A 26171-nucleotide genomic window follows, 5' to 3' on the forward strand; every position below is an offset into this window, starting at 1 on the left:
GTACATACTTATTTTTGTGACATTTTTTTGATATTTTACTGTGTTGTAAATATGATTTTGAAATATATTAAAATGTCCTAAGATGATGATGAATTAGCCAGAGTCAGGATTTAAGATAGAAGCACAGCGACTACACTGCTTTGGGATGCAGAGGGGCCCAATGAGAATGGGTCGATGTTAGGGTTTGTTTACATCTGTGAGCAACCTGGAGGTCCCGAATTCTGGGTTTCATTTAACTGTTGGACTTTCATGACTAAATGGGTTTTTTATGATAAAAATTACAAAGAATTTTTATAATAAAATAAAGTTTTAAATGCTACAGGTAGACAGGTGGGTCAATTACTAATTTAGGGTACTATTTTTAACTGTTGAATGGGCAGCTAAAAATGTTTTAAATAGAGCAGCATGTCGAATGTGGAATGGAAGGGCATGTATCAAGTGTAGGTGACTAAAGTCGCCCAGCGACTCTATCAGTGTGAGGGGTTCAAATGGGTGGAACCTCTCATTCTTCGATTTTCTTTTGCTGGAATGACTGACGGTCCAGTCCAAAAGTTTTGAGGACCTCAAAACGTTAAACATATTCTTGATGATGTGTGAGCCAAGCTGAGTCAGAAATAATGATGAATGATGGTATGATAGAACCTTAGCATATGAACAAAACTGGACTGACCTCCCAGTTTGGGAGTCAATCAGACAGGAGAAGTCCCCTGGGAGGATTGGCAGTGACTCCCAAGGAGAAAGCTCAATGGCCTGGAGCGTTGAAGACTTGTATCTCTTAGAATAGATGAAGATGGGCAGGTGGTAATAGTGAAGAAGATAAAGTGAATCTTTGCCCTGCTGGAGGAGAAATGTCTCTTGTCCGGAAGCCAGAAGTCCAGTTCCCTCAAGGTTTCATCTGGATGAAGAAGACACATGCCATCTGAAAGCCTGAGATGTCAACAGGCTGGTTCTCATATAGAAAGCAGAGGTTTTGAGGGGAAGGGGATTGCAGGTGAGAAAAGAGGATGGAAAGGAGACCAAAAATACCCAAGTAATTGTTAGAGAAGGGCGTGGAAGGAGGGAGACTGGTCTAACACCTGTCTTCCTCTGAAGAAATTTTTCTTGTTTTTGAGGGAGTCTTGACCAGAGCTAGTGCTTCTGTTACTGCTTGATTTTTTCTGCAAGAGGTTCATAATTTTTTCATCCAAACAGTGTTGAATAGTTCTATCTTCTTTTATGCGGTTGTTTTGTTGTGCAGGGCCGCTGGTTGTGACTGGAAGAAGGAATCCATCTTCCAGTAGCTGAGGATCAGGGTGAGGTTGGTTGTTTGGGTTTTGAATTGGGGAGTGATGGTGGAACATTTGAGTTTTGTGCCAGACGAACAGGAGTTGGCGCCTGGCGCTCGGTGGGTGCTGAGCAGTTGGTTGGTGCTGGGCAGTTGATGGGCGCTGGGCGCTCGGAAGCAGCTGAATACTCCGAATCTGTTGGGTGCTTATCAGATGAGGATGGGCGCTTCCGTGAGAAGGTCGGGCGCTTGGGGGGCGAATACTGTCGATGGGGCAAAGATTCTTCAGGGCTACCCCAAAACTATGGGAAGGCTGAGGACTGCATTCAATATCCTTCGCATGCTTGCAAGGAGGCAGGGAAGCGTGATCAGGAACTGTTACGCTGCTCCTGAGAGGACAGAGAGATCTCGTGAAAAGCGCCCTTGGTGCCTCTTGTCTGAATCGGAGCCCAAGAACCTATAAGAAAGGTCGTGCACTTCCTTGTGGACGCCTTTCCAGTGGCTGTCCACCGAGTCCTGGGACTGTTCAAGGCTAGGTTGAGGGGCGCCTACCAGTGGGCAAGCCCCACCAACCTCCCTGGACTACCAGTATGCCTTCTCCCGGTGCATGGGAGCCTGGCAGTGACCTTGGTCTAGGGAGTGCCAGCGGGACGAGTAGACACCTCCACTAACACTTCACTAACACTTGCACTTTTAACACTGGCTTGATTCATATGCACTTTGGACCAATGCACTAACTGTTCCATAGTCAAAACAATAAGCCCAAACTTCATATCAACAGGGGCTTCTAAGCTAGCAATGGTGTTAGGGCTCGGAAGCATGGGGGCCGGGTGAAGGAGTAGGCTCAAAGGTAGAGGACTGGTTAAAGGGAAATAGGGAGTAGGAGAGGAGACAGAACAGGTAAATCAATATTGGCCGATTTAGGAGAACATTCTACATTCACAACATTCCTAGCCTCGGCTCTAAGACCTGCTTTCCTCTTCCTGTCTCATTCTGACTTATCTAAGGAGATTTTACAGTTTTCCACCTACCTTGATCCCAGTCCCTACATTCGACATGTCAAGTCAATAGAGCAAGTTTGTCCCCAACAATTAGTACAGATTGTGTGGAGTCAAAAAGACACTCTCTAAGTCTAGTTTTGCAGCCTTTGCTGTAAAACTGGATACTAGAAGAGCTAGTGTCGACACTGTCGTGAAAAGTCAAAATCAGGAAATAATTCGCTAATACTGAGTCTAATGAATTCTAGGCTATTTGAAAATAGCTTAAATGCTACGAAAAGTTTGGAATACTTCACCAAACGGGGAATAAAAGCAACCATCCGGTGACCAATCTTGAAACAATAGCTGCGGTGACAACTGAACTACATTCGTTAAGCAGCAAAAATGGACTGACGCTATTCAGCGGTGTTGTACCCTTCCTCTCCCGACAGAGGGCGGGACCTAGTCACCTACACTAAAACAATCGAATTTCAAATTTTTGGCTGCCGTGTGAGTTAGAAATATAGGCTATGTAATTACTTGGTACGTTACACATATAAAAAAATGATTTAACGATTTTCAAATATTAATATTAATGTAAACAACAAAAAATTCAATAAAACATTATTTTTCTAAAAATGTTCTTCCAAAACCACCCCAAGAAATTCCAAACACAAAGCTTGCAAATGAAAATGCATCTTGGGGGCTGAAAATACCATGGCGCACTTCTATCTGACATGCTCTTGGCTGGCGTTAGCATAGCAGCCCATCCAGGAGTGCCAATCATTTTCCTTAGTGCTGATTGGCTGTACCCCAAGACTTTCCCCAAGACTTCTCGTGGAGATGTGTATGTCGATACTGCAGTCCCCATCTCTGCCACTTCAAAGCATATCCTTCCACTGTGTTTTGCTGTGCATCTGTGTACTTTCCGCTTTTGTTCACAGGGTTAATCTGTGTATGATGTTTTGAATCGTGCCCTAAGATGCCTCCTAAACGCCCTGCTCCTTCTAAGGCTTCCGGCAAAGAGACTAAGTGCTATAGGAAAGGTCATGACACTCCAGGAGAAGGTGTAGCACTTCTGGATATGTTGAAGGAAGGGAAAGTTACACCACAGTGGCCCGGCATTATGGAGTGAATGAGAGTACCATCCAGTACATCAAGAAGAAAGAGACATGAATAAGGGAAGGCCCGCTGAGTGTTAGCTCCTACAGTAGTGCCAAGAAGGTTTCCACTGTGAGATAAGAGCATCATGAGATGGAGTCAGCCTTGGCATTTTGGATCACAGACTGCCATAAGAAGAACATTCCCCTCAACACCAACATCATTTGTATGAGAAGGCAGGACAACCTACCAGCAGTTTTCAAATGTTACGGGCGGCAGCGTTTGGGAAGAGACTTCTTAGGTTCGATGAACCCACCAAGAAGAAGAAGAGGAAGAGGAAGAAGCAAGACCATCGCCAGCTCCTCAAGGTTTTCAAAGCAAGGGGTGGTTCCACCATTTCTGGTTCCAACTAGGGTTTTCAATGAACCAAGAAAATTATCAGAAAAGACCATCCAGAAGAGGAGTGTTCTGAATGGAAGAAGACGGAATACCTCATGAAGGATGGCAAGAACCCCCGGGTTCATCATCTCATCATGTGTGGCATTTCAGTTGGGCCCTAATTTGCAAGCTGCAAACCTCAGGGTCCTAAGAATAAGGATAAAACTTGCTGCTTGTGTTTTGGGGTGCACAACCCAGGCCTAGTGCTGTTTCTCTGAAACAGATTTGCAAGACTGCAAACCCTAGGGTCCTCAAGCTTGCTGAAACCCCAAGACCTGGATCGCAAAGTCCTTTACCTAACTCAAGAAAATGATTACCTCAATGACTTGTGAATGGAGTTCAAGGTGCTGCTGATTATGGATAATGCTGGTGGTCACCATCTTTATTACAGAACTCCAGTTTCTCTCTGCCAACACACCTCTCTGCCTATGGGCCAGGGGCGTGATCCAGGCCTTCCAAGAAAACAGAAATGGTAAGACTTTAATACCACTATATGAAAGAAAATGTACACTGCAAGGAAAGTGAAGATACAGTTTTTTTAAATCTTGACATAGAGTATATTGCTCAATAATGGACATCTGGCATGAGAAGGGGAGGAGCTTCAGAACCCTACGATTCTGACATCATTGATACTTTGCAAGACCCAGAAGGAATTTGCAGGACAGTTCTGAGCAAAATAAACATTTTTACGTAACCTACCAATTAACCTTATACAAATGAATTTATGACACCACAATGAACGGAATGCTTGCATAATCGGAAACGCGATTCTCCATAGTGAAATCAAGAGTTAAATTTGAGCCTAACAATTTGCAATGTTATGCTGCAAAGAGAGAGAGATGATGAGAGAGAGAGAGAGAGAGAGAGAGAGAGAGAGAGAGAGAGAGAGAGAGAGAGAGAGAGAGAGAGAGAGAGAGAGAGAGAGAGAGAGAGAGAGAGAGAGAGAGAGGGTTGCTGTTGTCCTAAGAATAAGGATAAAGCTTCATTTTATTTTTTTTTTTTTTTAGAGATTGTTTTTGTATAGTATGTTTTACAACCCAGAGGCCAGATGCTTGCTGGCTTCACACTGAAACCATTTTCATTATTTTTTTTAGGCCTCTATTTTGTAAGTATGTTTTAGCGCATGACCCCAGGGTCTCAAGAATAAGAGCTACTCATTTCAAACTTGAGCTTGTGTTTTAGCGATGGAGAGAGAGAGAGAGAGAGAGAGAGAGAGAGAGAGAGAGAGAGAGAGAGAGAGAGAGAGAGAGAGAGAGAGAGAAACACAACCCAAGAAACATCCAGTTACTGTGTTTTTCCGTGAAGTGCTGAGAACGCTCTTGCAGATTTAAATAGATTTGGTCAAAGTAGCTGTCGCAACATTTACTGCCATTAATTCTGGTTCATTAAAGAAATTATCAGAGTGATGCAATAAGCCTGTCCATAACAAGATAAAATATTGAGGTACTACACCGAGATATTCACACACTATCTTTTAGGATCTCAATGACTTTTGCATGGAGTATCTGAAGTTTTGCAGATTTAACATATATGATATAATTTGCCTTCTGGTAAATTTACCGAGATTATGTGTTTTCTTTAAAAATTGTTAAAGAAAACTGTATCTTCACTTTTCTTGGTACATGCCTGAATATAGCTTTTTGCCTTGGTAAGAGTACAGTAACAGTTGTGCTCCCTGTAAGCCATATATTTTTAAGAGTATAGTAATGTTGTAAAGGTGACAAATGATATTAAAGTGTTTTAGGATGACAGCTTAACGTCATACCCTCCAGTGTTCTAATAATTTTAGACTTAACACGGGCCAGGATGCGTGATCAGCTCTATATCAACATTTGTAGTCAGAAAATGGTAAGACTTCAATACCACTTTTTTTCGAATGAAAACGTTAGTAGCATGCCATGAATTTGTTTGCTTTTTGCTTCTTTTCGCCTGTTTTGTGTGGTTTGGTTGGTTTGACATCTTAACACTTTTATATGTTATATTTTTTATTTATTATTTTGATGTAAGTCTCTTGACCATTTTGTGATAGGTCAGTCACAGTTGTAGCAGTGTTTTGTTTCTTCTTTTCGACTAGCAAGTTTGGTAATTTTAGCCATATGATACTTTTAAGAGTATCTCTAATGTTGTAATTTAGGTGACTTTGAAATGATATTAAGAATCACTTACTGTGTTTTAGCTAAGCATCAGAGATATCTCGTGATAGACCAAAATAAGTATAATTTGTACAATATAACTCATTAATGACCATAAAAGTTTGAAATTGAGTTAAAATAGGCAGTCAAATTAAAAGTATAGTGTCTAAACAACACATTTCAATTAATTAAATAAAATAATTGAATCTTTTTGACACATTATGTTAAAAAATAGGTCAACTTATTGTGTTTGAATGATTGGTAGTTATAAAGCGTTTTTTAGAGGGGGTTTTAACTTATCGTGGATATCAACTTATTGTGGATGAGTGTGGTCCCTAACCCTCAAGAATACTGGGGGTCGACTATATATTTTTACACTGCAAAAGGTATTTTCAAAATTTTACAACTCACATATTGTAAAGTGGTGAAAATTTATTCAACACTATCAACTGCACATGCTCACCAACTACCATTTTACTGTAATTTGCTCAAGAAGCTCAAGATGATAAAACCTGAGAAAAATAAAATCCCCTTTCTGAAAGCTAAGTACCCAAACTACAAAAATACCAGCAGCTATTTAAGCAACAAATCTAGGATGTAAAATGCATTGAAGATTTACTTCAAATACTGTACTGTCAATCCATAGCAATGTTACCCCAATACAGTACAATAAACTAAAATATATTATATCAAGAGCTGAGTGAAAAAATGAACAGTACCTTTACGTAATACTGTTTTATGGCTTAGTTTCACTGGACTTTAACTCAAGATGAAACATCAATAAATCATATACTTACACTTGTTCTATAAAATTTTCGAAGTCTGGAGAAAAAGTACCATTAGGAAGGCGAGGGGGAGCATCCATCACCACTTGCTTCAGCTGGTCAAAGGGTGTTCCCCATGACTTGTAAGGGAATTTACCAGTTGCTATTTCCACCATAGATATGCCAAGAGACCAGACATCTGATCTAATATCATATCCTGATGGCACACCCTGTGGGTCTATTCGTTCTGGCTGAAAGAGCATAAAAGAAATTATATCACACGTTTATACTATACTCACTTAGTATAAAAAAAATTGCTAGCCTACAAGCTTTTAAACTACAAAATATCTTACCCAGTAGGTCACACAACTACAGATTAACAAACACAACATTCAGATATGCAGTATAAAAATATGAGGAATATTTTTTTGCCGAGGAATCATAAGGTTTCACAGACACAAATTACAATGCTTATATGCTTGCCTCACCCTAAACATGGAATTGCATGGATATAGTAGCCTCACAGACTTACATGTCCATCTGACTAGACACCTTGTGAATTTCACAAAGTAAGATGGTAGTTTGTTCCAAAATGTGGCTCTCCTATATGTGTGTAAGAAGTTCCCAAACTAACTGGTGTTGAACATTTTTAGTTCCAATTTGCCATCAACAGGATCTAGTTTGGTTACTCCTTAGAGTAAAAGATTCCTGCAGTATGTCATTTATACCTCAAATATATAAAATTTTCTATAAAATGACTCCTTAATGAATGCTTTCCTAGAATATACAATATACAGAATTTAAGCCAAAGGACAAAATTGGGACCTAAGAGGTCATTCAATGCTGAAACGGAAACTAACAGTAAAAAGGTTTGAAAGGGGTAACAGGAGGAAAACCTTGCAGTTGCACTAAGAATCAAGTGTTAGGAAAGGGAGAAAAGTACAGTGGAAGAGAGAGAATATGAATGGAGATACAGTAAAAGGAATGAAAGGGGTTGCAGCTAGGGGCAAAAGGGATGCTGCAAAGAACCTTGAGTAATGCCTACAGTGCACCACGAGGTGCACTGCCAGCACTATCCCCCTATGGGGGAATGCTTTTTTAGAGCACAGCTTAAGGTGTTCTAACTTCCTTTGATGTCAAGATCATCTGACTCATGGTTAAAAGTTTGGATGATCTTGCCTGAGCTGCTTCTAATCATCTTTTTCATTCTGTGATGATCTACCAAACTGGACAGCATACTCTTGAATAAGCTCTAACTAATGTAATAAGGTTATCACTGCATCCTTTTTCCCTGCAGTAAACAAATTTTCATAATAATATTATTTGGATAATTACCTACTAATAAAGATAGTTTATAACTTGGTGGCAATAGGTGAGTCAGCATTCAAACAAAAGATTGAATGGTCCGGATGACTGTCTAGTATATCTTTCTCCACCAGGTGTGTTTTGAATGTTTTAGCTCATCAGAATTCTCCAAGACAACCCATTAAGTTGTGGGGAGGTTGGGTGGGGTCTACTTTAACAGTAAGTGGGTATCCAAATAATAAATTCTATTATGAAAATTTATATTATCCGAGATGTACCTACTGTTAGACAGCTGATTCTTACACTGAGAAGGTGGTGGGTAGTGCAGCTAAACAAAATCCACTCAGCCAGTCGAGCTAAAGGTTTCTCGCATGAAACCCAAAACATTTTTACCTGATCTGAAATCCTTTCTGAATCTTACTGCTGCCAGAAGTTGGATTCCATTCAGGGAGCAAGGCTCTCATACATGTCTGGCGAAGAGCAGTCTAGCGGAGAAAACTGCTTCAATTCAGCTAGAATGAAACAGAAGTGGCTGAGGGGACCCCTCTGCCTGGGTCCAAAAGCCCTGTAAAATGAGTCAATAAAAATAAATAAAAATATGGGATATGTACCTTCATGCTCCTCAAAATATTAAAACCCAGGATTTAAAACAAAGAGCCTAAAAGATTGCTCTTTCTTCAGTTCAAGAAAAGACTACCTGCTACTAGTAGCAGACTAAGTGCTTGACTGTTTTCAAACACAATTCTGCATACTTAAGGTAGAGAGTGGCAAAAACCAAATTGCACTTCAACTGCATGTCATTAATCCCATCCTCAAGCAACAAATTGTCATAAAACTAAATGAAGATGCAACAGCTCCTACATTATGATTACCTTCAATAAAGATAAAAGGCATGGAGCTAGTTCTCATGCACAAGCCTAATCAAACATGTCACAGAGAACCTTTGTTCTTTGACAAAGACATTCTAGGTTTCTAAAACCACAAAACAAAAGGTTAACTTGACCTAATCCAAGCTTAACCTTGATCAAAAACATTCTAGGTTTTCTAAACCTCAAAACAAAAGGTTAACTTTGCCTCCTCCAGGGTTAATCTTTGACAAAGATGTTCTAGGTTTCTAAAACCACAAAGCAAAAGGTTAACTTTGACTCTTCCAGGCTTAACCTTTGACAACAGCACTAGGTTTTCTAAAACCACAAAACAAAAGTTAACTTTGCCTATTCCAGGCTTAACCTTTGACAAAGATGTTCTAGGTTTTTTAAAATCAAAAAACAAAAGGATAACTTTGCCTCTTCCAGGCTTAACCTATCTAAACAAGTTATAATTGCTGCAACAGGACAGTGAAGTGTTTCCTCTTCTTCCCCACCAAATAAGTTCAATTGGAATTCTTACAGTTCTCAGCAAAATTAGCCTTAACATCATTTGCAAACAAAATAAAATAGCATTCCCTTTACAACAGCCTTAAGAAGAGTGTTTGCAATAAATTTACTCTTTTAACTACCAATAGTACTAAATAAAAGAGTGTCATAGTAAATACGTTAATGGAACTCATTCCAGAGCCTCAAAATGATCTGCAGATAAAATTTAGATGTGTACAATTTTTTGGGGGGGAGGGGTTACTTATCCAGTCTCCTATCCTATTACCTACTTCTATGATACTTAAGCATCTTATTTTTGCCATTAATCTTTGGCAGCACCTTGTCAAATGTCGTTTGAATATCTAGATGGAGTATATCTACTGCTCTTCTTTTATTGATGGAGTATATCTACTTATTCTTTATCAAGTCACTAAACATGTGATGGATGAAGTATGTGATACTGGTTAAGAACGCTCCCCATTACGAATCCATGCTGGCTATCTAGAATTAGACATTTACACCTAAATGCATTACTATCTTGTCTGCCATGGGAGGTTCTAGTATTTTTCCAAGAACTGGAGTCAGGCTGATAGACCTGTAATTCTCCAGTTTATCTTTAAAACACATCTTGTATAATAGTGCAAACTTTTGCAGTTTCAAATCTTTCCTTGATTTTCTTTATTCTAAGAATGCTCTGTATATGTCACAGACAAAATTATTTATTTATGTTTCTTAAAGCATCCTCTTTTGAAATCCATCTAGATCTTGGGACATATTTCAAATAAATTTTACTTTAATTTTGATTATTTCTTATATAATCATTTCCCTAAATAATGCACACTTCCTTGTTACTGGAACATTAAGAATTTCAGCTGTGTTTTCCTCAGTGTATACACTGTTAGTGTGATCATTTCATAGTTCTGGCATGACTGCATCACTACTAATAATACTGCCTTCTTCACCTTTTAAAGCCTCCATTGTACTCTAAGTTGGTTTTCTACTATTTACAAGTACAAAAAAATGCTGCTGGAATTGCTTTTGCTCTAGATGCATCCTATCTTTGTCTTTAACCTTGCATTCCTAATCAATCATTCTAACTTCCTCCAAACTTGTAATGAGCCATTTCTTTCTCCAATGATGGCCATAACTTTGATAATTTGTGCGCCTTCTGTCTGTCCCCTATTGCCCAAGCAATCTTGTACATTTGAATCCATTCAGTGGAATTTTCTTCTGCTGATTCAGCCTTTCTAAACTGCCCATGAGTTTTTTGAATGATAGACACTACTTCTGTTTCCCTACTTCAAAAAAAAAATTTTGTTTTTTGGCTCACAATAACCTTCTGTCGTCTGCTTTTTGAAAATTTAGCTCTGAATGTTTTTCTTCTCTTGAAAATACATTTCTCTTTCAAATATACTTGCCACCACTTTTCCCTAACTTTTCTTCGACATATAGACTGGATATCATAGCCTCTGAGTTGTTTACCTACTGTGTTAGATATTCTTGGTGGCAAAGTCTATCAAACAACTTCTGCATCTGTGGTCCCTGCTTTCCATTTTACTGAGCAGGTAAGTCCCTCGTGATAATGCATCAATTGTAAGTACAGTATTTCTGATAATGTTCTTAAGATTTCTGTACATGTCTTCATCTTTTCCACAGACTGGTAGGGAGGCCTGTATGTGAAATATATACAGCTTTTTTCAAGTTTATTCAACATAACTCTCAGGATTTCATATTTGGTGTCTATACTACAGCTGACTTGATTCATGTATTCCCAAATGTCCAGTATATCAATAAAATTCTTCCCCTTCTTCATAATCTATCTTTCTTTAAAATTCTATATTCTAGTAAATTAAATTCTGCCTCTAGTATTGGCAAGAATACATGATTTGAGTTCACTATTCAAAACTTCTCAGCTGCCATCAAGGCTCTAAATAATTCCAATTTGTTTATAATAAACAACCTATGAATTCATGATTCTGTGATTCCAGCTGTTCCACATTTCTCAGATGTGATCATGACTAAATTCAACTTTCTTTCACACGGACTGATTAGAAAAACTAACACAGTAATACAGTTTCCTATCCACAAACGATATATAACAAACAGGGTTGTGATGAAACAAATGGGAAAACAAGCTTACCAAAGGTAAAACTGCTTTATAAAAAGGGAGTGTTAGGGGTGACAGACTACTAATCCCTTTCTGGTGAAGTTTGTAGAATGATTAAAATGGGCTTGTTTTTGTGAAACATGTCGGTCAACTGACACTGATCATTAAATATGTGGCTATTTTCCATGTCTCCAAACGGGTTATATTCTAAGAAAACTGCTTTTATTACTTACTTTACATTCCAGGGGGTTTGGATAAACAATTAACATTAACAATGTATTATTACATACGATGGAGAAAATTTTAACACAAAAATGTTTAAAATTGACTACAAATAAAATTTATACTCACAGCCATGTAAGGTTTGCATCCTGCTTGTACTGTTTTAGCAACAGAGTCGACTAAATACCCTGAAATTCCAAAATCACACATTTTCACCTCTCCTCGTCTATTAATAAGGATATTGGATGGCTTCACATCTCTATGTATAACTTTCAACTCGGTGTGGAGATAATTTAAGGCACTCACTACCTGAAAACAAAAGAAGACAAACTATCTCAGTCACATATTCTGTCATGATAAATGAAAAGGGCATTTTTAGTTTGGTAATTCCATACAATCTAATATGAGAAATCATAATCTTAATCAATAGGTCTCTTCTCTTTGGTTGACTAGTTCAAATTTTAGAGGTCAAATTTCATCGATGACTTCCTTTCCAATTGTCCTGAGGTTGAACAACTTTGTGAGACCTCACAGAATCTTTTGTCATTAGTCTTCTTACCTCTAAAGATTTTGCTGGTATAAGGGTCTGTAAGACAAACTAGTAGCAGTTTCTTCTCATGTTTGTACTCCAGTGACTGGTTTAACATACATTTGAAAAATTTACTATTACTATTTTTTTTTATGGCAGCTAATCATCACAGGCTTTAACTAGCATGCCCTTTTGCAAATCCTGTCAAGATATCCTGAGAAAATACAGGGAGAGGTCTGAGCTCAGAGACTCTTAGAGACTTCCCTGCAAGGAGTACTTCTTCAGACATCCACTAACGAAGGTAAGGGAACAGTTCTTGGCTCCATGGCACCCACTCGTGGACTGGATGTCTCTATCTGTGCTAGTGCCTCTTCAAGTGCAACTGAAGCAGTCTCATCTGGGACTAATTCTCCAGATATGACATGTGACCTAACAGAGAGCGCCATTATTTGGCATGCATGCTCTCTTAGGAGGCGAATTCTCTCACAATTGATAAGAAACTGTCTACTCAAGCCTGCTGAAAAACCTTGAAAAACACTGAATCGATTACCATGCTCAAGTAGGTCACTTGGAGTCGGTTCCAGAGAAGACTTTGTAGTGTTTATAAGTAACCCTAGGGCTTTCGCTAAGCCCAGTACTAGCTCTCTTGGCCTCAGGCAATCCTCCCTAGACTTTGCAATGACAATCCAACCATCCAGGTGCAGAAGTATCTTTACTTCTATTAAGTAAAGCTATTTTACAAAGGGGTTAAAACCCTGGTGAAAACTTGAGGTGTGGAACTTAGTCCAAAACAAAGAGATCGAAATTGATATGTCTTTCTCCCTAAAGACAAGGCGTACAAACTTCCTTGAACTTTGGTGAATGGGGACATGAAAGTATGTCCCTCATGTCCATTGTAAACATCCGTGACCCCTTCAAGGTGACTAAGACAGTGGAGACCCACTCCATGGAAAAAGGAGACAGTTAGATGTGAAAGTTGAGCTTGGGTACGTCCAGGACAAGCATTCAACCTCTCGTGTTTGAAATTAGGAATAGCCTTTGAAAAAAACCTGGTGACGAGTTAGTAATAACCTAACAAATGCAGAGACAACACCCTTCTCTTCTCTAGGTTACCTCTGTATGACTGAAAGGCTATGGGATGGTTTGAAAGAGGAGGTAAACTCCTGAAAGGAATGCAATAAACTTCTAAAAGTATTTTCTTTACCCATTCATTTAACCCTAAGTATTCACACTCCAAAAAGCCTTGGTACCTCAGGGGCAAACAATCAAACTGCTGTAAGAGGAAGAGTTAAACTTCCCTCCCTTTGCAAAATATGATCTGGAACCTTGCTGCCAAAAGGACACTTTCTTCCTTCCTGAGCTTGGAAAGGTAGACCTAGTAAGAGAAGTAGCACTGCCTGAAGAATGTTTAAAGGAAGAGGAAGAGGCTCCTTTGGGACTGGTGGATAAAAAAGTCCTATTTCTGTTTTAAGTCTCTTGCAGTGTTCATGGACAGCATCTATTATCATCACAAATGACTAAAAATAACGACTGTTTGATGGGGTTGAAGGACCTAGCAGAGAGCAAAGTTTAATCTCCTGTGAACTATAAGGTTCTTGAGACAGCTCTCACATCACGAAAAGCCTTTGTCTAGGGAAGCAAAAACCTGTTAACAAAGAATCACCAAACCTCTGGACTGTTCAACAGTGTTCAGCACAATTTCTTGAAAGACATAGCTTGATGGTGTTAGCCAAGCTTTAATACCATTCTCGGCCTATTGAATCAAGAAATGTATCATATCTGATGCAGCTGCACCTTTTTTGGACAGAATAACCATGGAAAAAAGTGCCATCTGTTGCTGGATCATGAGAAAAGGGGAGAAACACCACCTGTCAGATAAACTGCAGCTTTCCTAGCAGGCAGGAAAGGAGACAAAAGAGAGGATCCTTTAGAAGAGATTTCTTGGGAAAAGCCTTTGCAATAGAGTCAAATCTCCCACATACGGAATCTGACAGCCTAAAGGAAGGGAGAGGCAAATAGTCAGACCCCAACCTGGAAGCTCTGCGAGAGCAAGGAGCCTTGGAATGCTCCAACAAAAAGAACTGTGGATATCTGTCCAAGCACAACTGAACCAGTTCCTTAAAAACTGAGGGGACAGATTCTAAATGTTCCTCTTCCTTATTTGAAATCTGTAAAGGCAGTGAAGGAGACCACTGACAAGAGCCGGACCTAAAGTCTTCCTCATCTGTGACAAAAGGAGTAGCCAAGGAACCAGATGGTCTTGCAAGCCGAGGCACTACATTTCTTGTAATTCAATCAGGCAGACACTTGAAGTGGGAAAGATGTCTCTCAATACCAGATGGAGACAATACAGCAGACATAGGGGAGCACAATTTACCTCCTTCTCTATCTCTTCCTAAAATCATTCCTTGCAATGATCACAACAGATATCTGAATCATAATTCACCCCTCGATGATCAATGCGTATTTTGTGAGTATCGTACTTCAATGAACCCAATCTGGTCTTACAACCACTTACCTTACAAAATCTATTAATTTTTATAGGAAGACTGAGAAGAAGAATCCATAACCAAAAACAAACCACAATCAAGATGATTCAACTCGTTAACCAAGAAACACAAACCCAAATTTCAGAGCACTTGTCTACACAACTGACCAGTTTCACTGACAAGAGAAGAATGATAACCACAATGATCGCTGTCGGAGGGTGGGGGTAATTACTGGGAATGTTTGTTAACAATTGTTTCAATTTTAACACTTGTTGAACCCACGACAAGTAGTTGCAGATAAAGCAAATGACAGAGGGCAAGTTTCACCTTGAAAATATAAAAGTAACGATACCCAAGCAGTCTTTTTTTCATATGTTAAAACCATCAGTAACAAATCCCATGGTCACACCAGCATATGTAAACTGTTTAGTATAGTATTGGAGGTACAATATTGTCATTACAGTAGCTCATTTTTCCATCTTTACACACACATACGAATACAAATAACATTATGAGTTATTATATACAGTTCATTATGATATAAAAAAATGAACACTACCACAGTATGAGAAAGGCAAGACTGGGCTAGAGAACACTGATGTTCTGTAATACAACTAAGTAAATTCATGTCTCCTACTGAGTGTTTTAGACAATGTAAGCCAGGTCTGAAGATTTGGGTGAAATGATTAGTGAATTTTCATATACAACACTAAATACATAATGATACTACTGCAAAATAGCTTTAAAATTGCAACATCAATAATATAAAGTATGAGGGAAAAAATACTTAACTGAAATTCAGATTTCAGGTTATGAAGCCAAGCACTGGAGTACTTTCAATCATTCAGAGAGAGAGAGAGAGAGAGAGAGAGAGAGAGAGAGAGAGAGAGAGAGAGAGAATATGTTAACTACACTTGCATAAGCTAGTGTATTTTTCAATGTCTATTTCATCATTTACTGCTATAAATTACACACCTTTATAAGAAACTTAACCTTATTAAAGATGCTTTTAAAAAATGGTCATGTTAAGTGGCATGGTATAAAAAATTTGCCAATTTTTTGCACCCTACCACAAAAAAACAATACTGGTGTAACTTCTGTTAAATCTCTTCAGTCATTATAGTTTTATAATAAAATGTTTGTAAATCATAGCATTAAGTATAGTACACAATACAGAGCATTTCTGTTACCTTGAGGATGCACTGGAATGTGAAACAGAGTTGAGGGAGCAATAAAACAAAGCAGCTGCTATTCAAGTACAATTTTCTCATCAGTAGAGACAGCAGAAACTTGTGATGGGTATCTTGCACTATACTATGAAGCAGAAGCATAGGCACTAACAGGGAAAATGGAAGTGTAACTCTGCCATGGACATACACATGGCCAGAACACAGTAGAAAGATCATATTGCAAATGAAGTGGCATAAATGTGATGTCCATGGGCTGGAAAAGAGTGACTTCTCAAAGACTTGAGATGATTTGGACATGTGATGTGGTGTGAATCACTTGATCAGGAAAGCATCAGACATCAAAGAAGCATGATGAACAACTGTAAGCGGTTTCATGAAATCACTGCAAAGGGAATATATAAAAACCGAAGCCTACTAGGGAGTTCATGCAGAAAAGCACAGGAAAGAGGAGGGTAGAGAAAACTTATCTCATGTCTAACCCCATGACATGAAAATTGACAAAAATCTTTAAGATTATGATTATAATGATATGACCTAATTTCTTTTTATTTTCTTTTTATCCTAGTTTATGTGAGTTGTCTGTCCCTAACAGTTTGTGCAAGTAGCAAAAAAAAACAAAAATATTAATTTTCAATCTAATCATTAATAACCAAACCTGACAATCTGGAGGGCCCAGCACATGTTTTTGTGTGAAAACAAATAAGAAAGGTTATTTCTACTTGCCCTACATGAAATGAATACATATGCATTACAGAAAAAGATTATAAAAGGATGCATGTTTATACTATCAATGCAACTGATAAAAATTCTGCACTGCATGGAAATATATAGTAAACATTTAATCATTACAACACAATCACAAAGGATGTACAAAGTATATAGCAAGACAAAGAACAAAAAATATATACATGAGAGGTACATAATAAAATGTAAACCCCATTACATCATCCATTCATACACAGCTAAATAGCATTTAATTCTAACTTGCCTCACCATGCATTGCTAATTAATGCCAACTCCTGGCTGTCTCACCCATTCAGTTTAGAGAAGTCCATTATTGTAAGATTCTACTGTAGAGAAGGAAAAACAAGAAAAAGCATCATACCTAAACATGAAACTAAGAAAAATATATTCTTGTATCTTAATTGGAAAGGTAATATGACATATACTAGACATTTTACATTCAGAATTAAGAATGCATAAATCTAATTACAAACTAGTCCATATGGCAAACAAGACAGCATATTTCCCTGACAGGAGCTGCTTAATCTACTGACTTGCTTTTACTAACCACTAATCAAACTCTCACTACCCTGACTTTGATCAAAGAATTAGCAAAGGATAAACAGTTTGTAATCCATATGAACACATTGCAAATATGAAAGATTTTCTGGTAGTCATCTTCCCAATAGTCCATTATGAATAACCAACCAGAATTCCAATATTTAAAAATACACTGAATATGTAAAACCAACAAAAGAAGAGTACTTACAGAAAAAGCTATCTTGCCAAGAAATTCTTCTGGTATAGTCTTTTCTTGTTTAAATACAAGAGGGTAAAACTTATCAAGAGAAGTCTCCATGACCTCCATACAGATCCAAACATCACCATCACGGAACAATGCTCCATAGAAATGAACTGTATAGGGACATGCTCCAGATCGCATTGAAACATCTAAATCCATTAGGAGGTATTGTTGCTCACGGCTGTCAACTGTACTTGTTATTCGCTGTTGAAAAAATACAAAATTTAAAGCTAATTTGCATATTCAATAACTACAACCTTAATTTCACTAAAGACAATGTACAATAAAGGGCATACAAACACTGCTGAATAACTGCTCAAACTACTAAAGCAGTTGAGTTTGCCACAAACAACCTTTGAATTTCCATATACAGTATTCCTTTTGTTTCTTCCAATCAGCTATCCAATTTCCCACTATGTCTTGCTTCTACTTTTATTGGTCTTTTATTAACAAATTCTTCAAACAAGCCCTATGAGTTTAGATGACTGAATCTTGTGACTGTAGCAATAAATTAATAATAATCACTAGATGACTAAATCTTCTGACTGTAGCAATAAATTAATAATAATCACCCAACTATGGAGAATATCCAGTCTCAACTATCAAATGCTTTCATCCCTTGACTTTGTCTACAGACCAAATGTTTGAGACAACTTCAGGGGTTGAAGGAAAGCTCTCCATGAAGAAATAAAGCTTACTTATCTATGGCAAACATAAATGCCTTAAAACGTGTTTTATGTCCATAAAGTTTGCAAACTTCTATTACTTAGGAGGAAGATTAACTCCACCTGGGCTTTTCAAGTCTTTCCTCTTGTTGGAGATCAAAATAAACTGTAATTGTTTCACCACAAATCCATCACTAATCCGCAATCAGTAGTCCGAACAATAAGTAATCCGAAAGATTTTGGCTAGAGTAATTTCTAATGTTTCCGCTACTAATTTTCAAATTTCCCGGCAATGCACTAACTCGCCGCCGCTTTTTTTCGCAGTCTGCTGCATCAACAAACTGGTAGCCTACAGCTCATATACTGAACTCTATTCACATATTACTTTATACAAACATCAACATAACAATATGCATCTTTTCATGGATCTTTCAAAAGTTATGCTTTACACATTGTTTTTGTGTATATTCTCATATTGCTTTTGTTAGAAATTGCAATCAATGTTTTGTTTGGGAAGTATTTTAACCACTTCAAAGCGCGTTTCTTGCTTCTAGTTAGCGTGAAATGAATATGGATACTTTATTTATTTGGGACAAGGATTTTTTCATTATACAAATTGTTTTTAAGTCGAAATATAACTTAAATAGGTCTGTGTTTTTTCTTTTGTATAGTTCACTGGATATCATGGTTTTTTTTTTTTTTAGTAAAAAATGATCGGATAACTAGTCACTTCTTGATTTCCGCACTGAGTTTGATATGATTTTGTATTCAAAACTAGTAGTTTCTAGTTTTCATGCCCAGTAGTTTTGATTAAAAATACATTTCTCTCCACTTTTATTTATTTTCTTTCATCCATGGTGTAACAAATTTATAGTCATTAGGTGTTGTTTTCTCATCAGCTAAAAAATGCAGCTGATATACTGTAGCAGGCAGTCCCTTCCGGCTTTCAAAGCGAACCGGTTAGTGTAAAAATATTTCAGTCCTATTGTGATCTGGTTTTATGGGGCTTGTCTAGCGACGAAAATACAAGCACAACAGTTTTATCCGACGTCGATCATTGGAAAACAACAGATTTCCGCTCATCAGTTTATCGGTAATTTACGGGTATAATGGTGCTGATATCATTCTCTTTTACTTTTTTAACTAGCAGATGGGATAAAGAGACCGAAAATCGGCAATTTTTGGTTATCGTCATGCCATCAGAGAAATAAAAATATTTTCTTAATCCATTACATTATAATAAAACATGAAATTCTCGTAAGTCAAATTAAAGCTTTTATAATTGTTATTAAAATGCTTGTTGGGATATTTTAATTCCTAGAAAGACAATCACAAGCCCTAACTAAATGACCAAAATGGCAATCATTAATAATGATGCCAGAATTATGGTCAACCTGAATTTTAACGATAAAACAATGTGCAAATAATTGCAATTAGTAATCCCTCTTACTAACAACAGCTCAGCACATTTTTATGATAAAATTAATTATATGGATAATCTTTCACTACTTGTTAATTTAGGTGTTAATTATATCAAAGTATTTTAAAAACCAGCATAAAAAAGAACTAAACCCTTTGGAATTTCATGCCCTGTGTTTTTTTTTTGCATACTTCGCAAGGCCTTTGTAAACATTGATGTAATCACCTGTTTCCCATCAGTTTGATGATTTTTGCATTCATGTTGGTTTTTATGTTCCACTTTATTTACCGAACCTTGTTTTCTTCACCATGGTGTAACAAGCAAGTACCCATCAAGATGTGGGAAAGGCTGGCGATCTGGTTTTACGTTTTCACAATTTTTACAACAGGTAGGCAGTATCAAATATAAAGTAAACTTAATTTTATCACCATAAAAAATTTTCATGATTTGGAAATAAATCATGAAATCTACCTGTTGTAAGTTATGAAAGACCATCACAACAACTTGACCAAACACTCATTAATAAATCGAGAATTATCAAGAACATAAAACAATCAAATAATTGCAATTAGTTCAGCTTACTAACAAAAATGCAAACTAAAAATTATATGGATACTTTTTTTCAATTAATTAATCCGGTGTTAAAAATCAAAAAAAAGTCCCTCTAAACATTCCTGCACCTGTTTCCCATCAGGTGGCATTGATCCTTCCTGTAAGTAGTACTGCCACCCACTTGATGTGGGAAGCTGGGTTTCCACAGAGTAGGGTGTAAGGCTCTTGCAGCGCAACTTGTCAGAGGATCCTGACAGGGAAAAAGGACTATCTCGTGAGTAGTGGTGACAACTGTTCCTGAGTCAAAAGCCCATAACCAACAGTCCAAAACTAGAGACGACAACTATCTTCAGATAAGGTGTGCTCCTATACACCAGTGTGTACCTTCATGCTCCCCAAAATTCAAAAACATGATTCCCTAACTACTAATGTCAGGAGAGAAAGGAAGGTTATTCTCATATTTGGTTCAGAAGAAAGATGACCCGACCACAACAGTAGGACTAAGGGCTTTACAAGTATCATACAAAATTTGAATGTTTTCAAATAATTTGAGCAACAACAGAGTTACACCTCCACTGAGCTGCACTGAAGATCTCCTGTAGCAGAAAGTTTTAAAGGAAATAAAAAGATGTGCTTATGGCACAGACACCATGAGGCTTTACTTTAAAAAAATGACAAAGCTCAGGATTCAATTCTGTTTGAGCTGATTTAATTAAGCATTCTTGGACACAGAAGAGGGTTTGGTCGCTAACACCACAATAAAAATGCTTACCCCTGCTTAAAGGTTTAAGTCTCATCCAGGTTAACCTTAGAAGGTTTAAGTCTGTCCAGGTTAACCCTTAGAATTCTAACTGAACATCATTGCCTGCTAAAGTGTTAAATTAGGTGCTGTCACAAATCTGGGAAGGGCTTTGCTTCTATTTCCAATTGCTCTACACAATGAAAGATCAGAGAGGTTTCCACTAGAACAAAAGCCCACATACAAGAAAGGGCCTGAAGCTCACTAACATGCTTTGCCATAACAAGAGCTAAAAGAAAGTGTCTTAAAAGTTCTTAAGAGATGCCTTATTGAAAGGCTCAAACTGAGGTAATGTTAAATCCTTGAGGACTACATCCAACTTTCATCGTAAATTATAATGCGAAGATTTGAAATTTCTAGCTCAAAAGACTGAAAACCCCTTCAAGTCTAAACTGATAGTGATATTGCAGTTAGCAAGAAGCAGCACTAAAGATAATGTATCCTTTGATTACCAGGACAGAAAACTGCTTCAAGTACCTGAGATACAGGATGATCAGATATCTATAGCAGTATGGGTGCTGGATATCCATCTGGACAAGCACCAAGATCTATAATTTGACAACTGATATAGGTACAGTCTAAAAGTGGAGAGCCTACTAGACTCCTGAAAAGCCTCTAGCTTGTAACAGTGGCTGACACTCTCCACACAGTTAGATGAAGCACATGCAGGTTTGATGGGATCTTCTCAAATAAGACTGTCTAAAAAGAAGAAAGGAAGGAGAGGAACATCTACCACCTGGAGAGGAAGTTTGGGAAACCATTCCCTTTGGAGCCAACAAAGAGCTATCAAAATCATCCTCAGTGTTCTGCAAAACTCACAACTTGTATTCTCCTCAAAACAGCAAACAGAAGAAAAACATAAAGGTCTGGATTTGATCACTCTTGAAGACAGGCATCGAATGCCCATGCCTGAGGATCCTGGCACAGAGGGCAGTAAACTGGGCATGCTGTGTTTTGGGAAGTCATGAGCAGATTGATGTTTGAGTCCCCCGGGAATTCTGCAACTCCTGGCAGACCTGTGGATGAAGAAACCATTCTGATAACAGACCTTGCCCTTTCCTGCTGAGGTAGTCTGGGATAATACTGTTTCCCCCTGAGACAAAATGAGGTAAAAGAATTATGACCCTGGACTCTGTTCAAAGGAGAAGGAAGTTCTTTGCTAGCCTGAACATCTCTCTCAATTTGTATCTCCTTATGAAAGAAAGAGAGGTTGGATTGTCAGAATAGACTGCTATTGTCTTGTCTCTGACTAAATGTTCTGCTTGCATAAGACTCTCTCCAAACAGCCAAAAGCTCTAGGTTGTTCATAAGCAGCTTACTCTTCTCTCCAGTCCAACTCCCTGACATCAAATTTTTCTCAGAATGGCTCCTCAATCTGCCCCAGAGACATCTAAGGATAATGTGAGGTCTGGGCTCTTGAGGTCTAGTGGCAGACCCACTAAAAATTCTCTCAACAGTGGTAGAAAATTCTCTCTCTATCTCTCTGCTGTAAAAATCTCGTAAGACAATCTCTCTGGTGGAAAGACCCCAATAGACAGAGTTGATCTTCATCCCTGATAAAGAATCGACTGAATCACAAAGAGCACTGATTTGTCAACATTGATAAAAATGCCCAGCCTGAGGCTAAACATCCACCCTCAACATCTCCTAAAATGAACTGGTGATAACTAAAACCAATCATGCAAACATAAGAGAACTCTAATATCAAGCAGATGATTCCATCCTGCTAAAGGCACCAATGCGCATGGGTGAATACTAGTGGTGCCATGTTGAGAGAATTTGTTAAAACTGGAAATGTCCAATACAGTACTTCCACCTCACAATTAGGCCAAAGTACCATTACTGATTTGAGAAGTCTTTGCTCCCACAGTGTAAGAACTTGAAAAAAACTTGCCTGTTGAACAGAGAAGGTGAAAAACTGATATTGTAACTATGTCCTAACATACAGCTCCAGGCAGCTTCATAAAACTGGAAACTGCTGCAGTTCTAGCTTTAGATGATACACTTACGAAATCACCTCAAAACATGCCTTACCGGAATCAGTTTTAACTTACTTGTTTTATCAGGAGCCAAGGCAGAAGCATACAAAAGACCGCCAACCAACAGATTCATCTTCGGCAAAAGGGAGTGAAAACATAAAAACACGAAATATGAATGGCTTAAAAACTGAATGAGAATCAACCAAATCAGGGTTGAAAACCATTAAGTCTACAGAAGAACCATGATGGTACGAAAGGGTAAATCCACTAGATGAAGATGGTGAGGATAAATGTCCAAAAAGGAGATGTATCCAGGAATGTCAGGATGACATCAAGAGATGCCAGTGGTAAATACTAGACAGCTGGAAGGGAGCAAGTAGAGGTTCTCGTGACATCACCAAGGAACAAGGACAACAGCCATTGCCGTCGCACAACACTTTAAGCGGTGATTGCTTAGGAGCAAGAGACTGTGCCAACACAAGGCTTCCTCAATCTGGATAAATAAGCATCACAAGAGGAAGAGCCACTAGTACAAATAAGAACAGTTGTTAAAAGGTATGAGGCGACAGAGGGGCAAACCAAGTAAAATGGAGAGGGTTGTCAGAAATGGAAGAAATAATTATGCTACAGGGCAAGTACATGACTGGCATACTTTTGTTGTCAGTCATTTACTTGCATGGCAAGTAAATGATGCATGGCACAAAAACTACTGAAGTACATTAATGTAAAACTATGTCTATAATCCCTAGATAACTCTACACACACACACACACACACATCACTATCACTCCTTCAGAGAACACATCAAATTCCAGCCAGAAGACAGCTGAGAGGTGGCAAAGGGCACAAATCTTCGCCCCAGAGACACACCTTGGTTCCCTGTCAGTGGAGAAGGCCAACTGATGCAGGTTAGTCCAGAGGTGGCTACAGACAAACAATGGAGGAAACCGAAAAAGGTTGATCACTAGAGGGGAAACCATGATTTTCGTCCATAACATACATGGTCAAATCCTTAACTGATAAAAGAAGAATATTCCTCAATTTACTTATCATTTTTCTCCTGAACGACAGAGAGCAATGGAGTAGGAGGAGGAGCAACAACAGAAGGAGGAGGAAAAATTGAGTAGTCTTATAGCCGGTCCTAATGAATTGTCAGCCTCTCACATCTTCCAATACTTCAGAAAATTATTCATCCTCTCACCAGACCACTCCTTACTTTCTTCACAATGAGAAGAAAAAGCAGAACTCATGTCCTTAAAGGTAAGCTAAAACACACACTGTGACCATCATGCACACCCTAACGCTTCTATCTCTGGTTGCTGTATGTGACAAAATGCAAAATAGAAAACAGGCACAATTCCATACAGGAGAAAATCAGCCAAAAACAGTCTATACTATTACCACAAATTCATACTGTATGCATAAGGACACGGCATGAAGAATTCTGATAAGAATGTAAACATTCAGACAGTCCTTAAAGGCCAGCCCAGCATTACTTTGCTTATTTTAAATGCTGATCACACCTAATGATGCAAAGATAGAATATAACTTTAATAGTAGGTATGACCCATTCCAAATAACTAAGCGTGAAGTACCCATTTATGAAAAATACCTTGGGTATCAGAATGAAACCAAAGTAAAAGAGAAAAACACTGCTGGCTTTACCTTAGTAGCTCTTAATCTTCTTCAAACCATGTGCTATAGAAACAAAACATTCTTATTTTTTACAAAGAGATTTTACCCCAAATAGCTGAGATCCAGCACAAAGGTCCCATCCATTTACTAGTTTTAAGCTACAACTATATTAAAAACAAACAAAATAAACAATTACCTGATTCTAGAAAGCAAAGTTAAGATAAAGCAAACCATACTCCATACCAACCTTAACAGCCATGATAGTATCTGAAGGTCTATGTCGCATTTTTTCTACAACACCATATGCACCTCGTCCTAGCTCTTGTATAAGTTCTAAATCATCAGCAGAAACTTCAACATCTTGACCATCCATTGTTATAGTTGTTCTACTATCTAAGTCCCTTGGGGGTCCTCTGCAAAAGATACGGAAAATTACACTTTAAGCCATAGTTAATATAACTATAAAGGCTGTTTCTACAACATATTACAACACAGTACATGGGAAATGACAAATTTACATAACTGAACATTGTAAATTCAAGAAACTTAAAAAAAAAAAAAATAGGAAACAGCAAATTTCAAATAGGTACTCAAATTTTTACAATATAAATGTAAAAGTCTCTCAAATCAAAAATTTTTCAGCAGTAGAATCTGTAATCATAATAGCTTTGAAAATTCTATTCCTTGAAAAAAAAAAAAAGGTTGCTTCAGCCCTGCTTTAAAACTTGACACATTGAGCACTGGAAAAATGTGTCATTTTTTATCAATATAAAACTATAATCAGCACTATACTCTATACAGTTTTGAAACTGCAAGTATTTTGGATTTTGCTATAGTATAAAAAGCTTATCTTTCAGTCCAAAGTGGTGGGTGATTAATTGTAAATGAGAAGGCTTGCTGTCAGAGACCCCAGAGCATACGGGAAATTACTTTTCATGAATGGGTATATTTATTGCATCTCCTTTAAAATAAAAATGTTTTTTCTCATGAAAATAATAAGAAACATTTTATATGGGTAAATTCAATGTGTATCGTCTACTGACAGTCACAGTAGATTCATAACTTAATAAAGTATACATCTGAAACTATGGTTTTGTAATGAATACATATGTATTCAAATATATCTTGCGTATTCAAATATATCTTGCGACTTACAAAGATTTTATCATGGATATAATAAGAAAGGTTCTATATATTCAATTGTCTACTCACAGCCTTTCTCAACTGATAGCTTAGTAAATTTTCAAAATAAAGACTTCCATTTTGGTACTCTAGTATAGGATGATTTCAATATTACAATAGGCAAAAACAAAAAGACAATAATTAGACCTTTATTGAATTTGGAAATTTTATTCTGAAAGTTAGTTAATACTATACATTTACAACTTGTAAAATTGCTAGATTTATAAAAAAGAATAATTACAGGCTTAAAGGACTAGAAATCTTTTTTAACTGGGCATAGTATGGGACTGTAATACTATAACATTTTTCATATCCATAGATCATGCATTAAGGCCTATTTCAACATAGTACATGGGCACAGATAAATATGAAGTTACTCTTACTGTATATAGTTTCTCATGTGGAACCTGAATTATATTACTTTACCCCAACGTGATAAGTAATTCATATGCTATATTATTGGTGACCTGACGGCAAGTATTCCATATATAAAAACATATGGGAGTGATAACTGAAGCCTGCATCTACTTTGAGACATCAT

At 37.6% G+C, this 26171-nt stretch overlaps 1 protein-coding gene across 1 annotated transcript in view; it reads right to left on the reverse strand.

Moving 5' to 3' along the window:
- LOC136833830 (dual specificity mitogen-activated protein kinase kinase 6-like) overlaps nt 1-26171 on the reverse strand; it is a 33115-nt gene that overhangs the window by 1940 nt on the left and 5004 nt on the right. Inside the window, 4 exon segments of the mRNA XM_067096129.1 lie at nt 6710-6927; nt 11795-11974; nt 17366-17602; nt 24696-24861. Coding sequence (XP_066952230.1) covers nt 6710-6927; nt 11795-11974; nt 17366-17602; nt 24696-24861 — 801 coding nt within the window.

The sequence above is a fragment of the Macrobrachium rosenbergii genome, chromosome 52 (genome assembly GCF_040412425.1).
Source record: "Macrobrachium rosenbergii isolate ZJJX-2024 chromosome 52, ASM4041242v1, whole genome shotgun sequence".
Lineage (NCBI taxonomy): Eukaryota > Metazoa > Arthropoda > Malacostraca > Decapoda > Palaemonidae > Macrobrachium > Macrobrachium rosenbergii.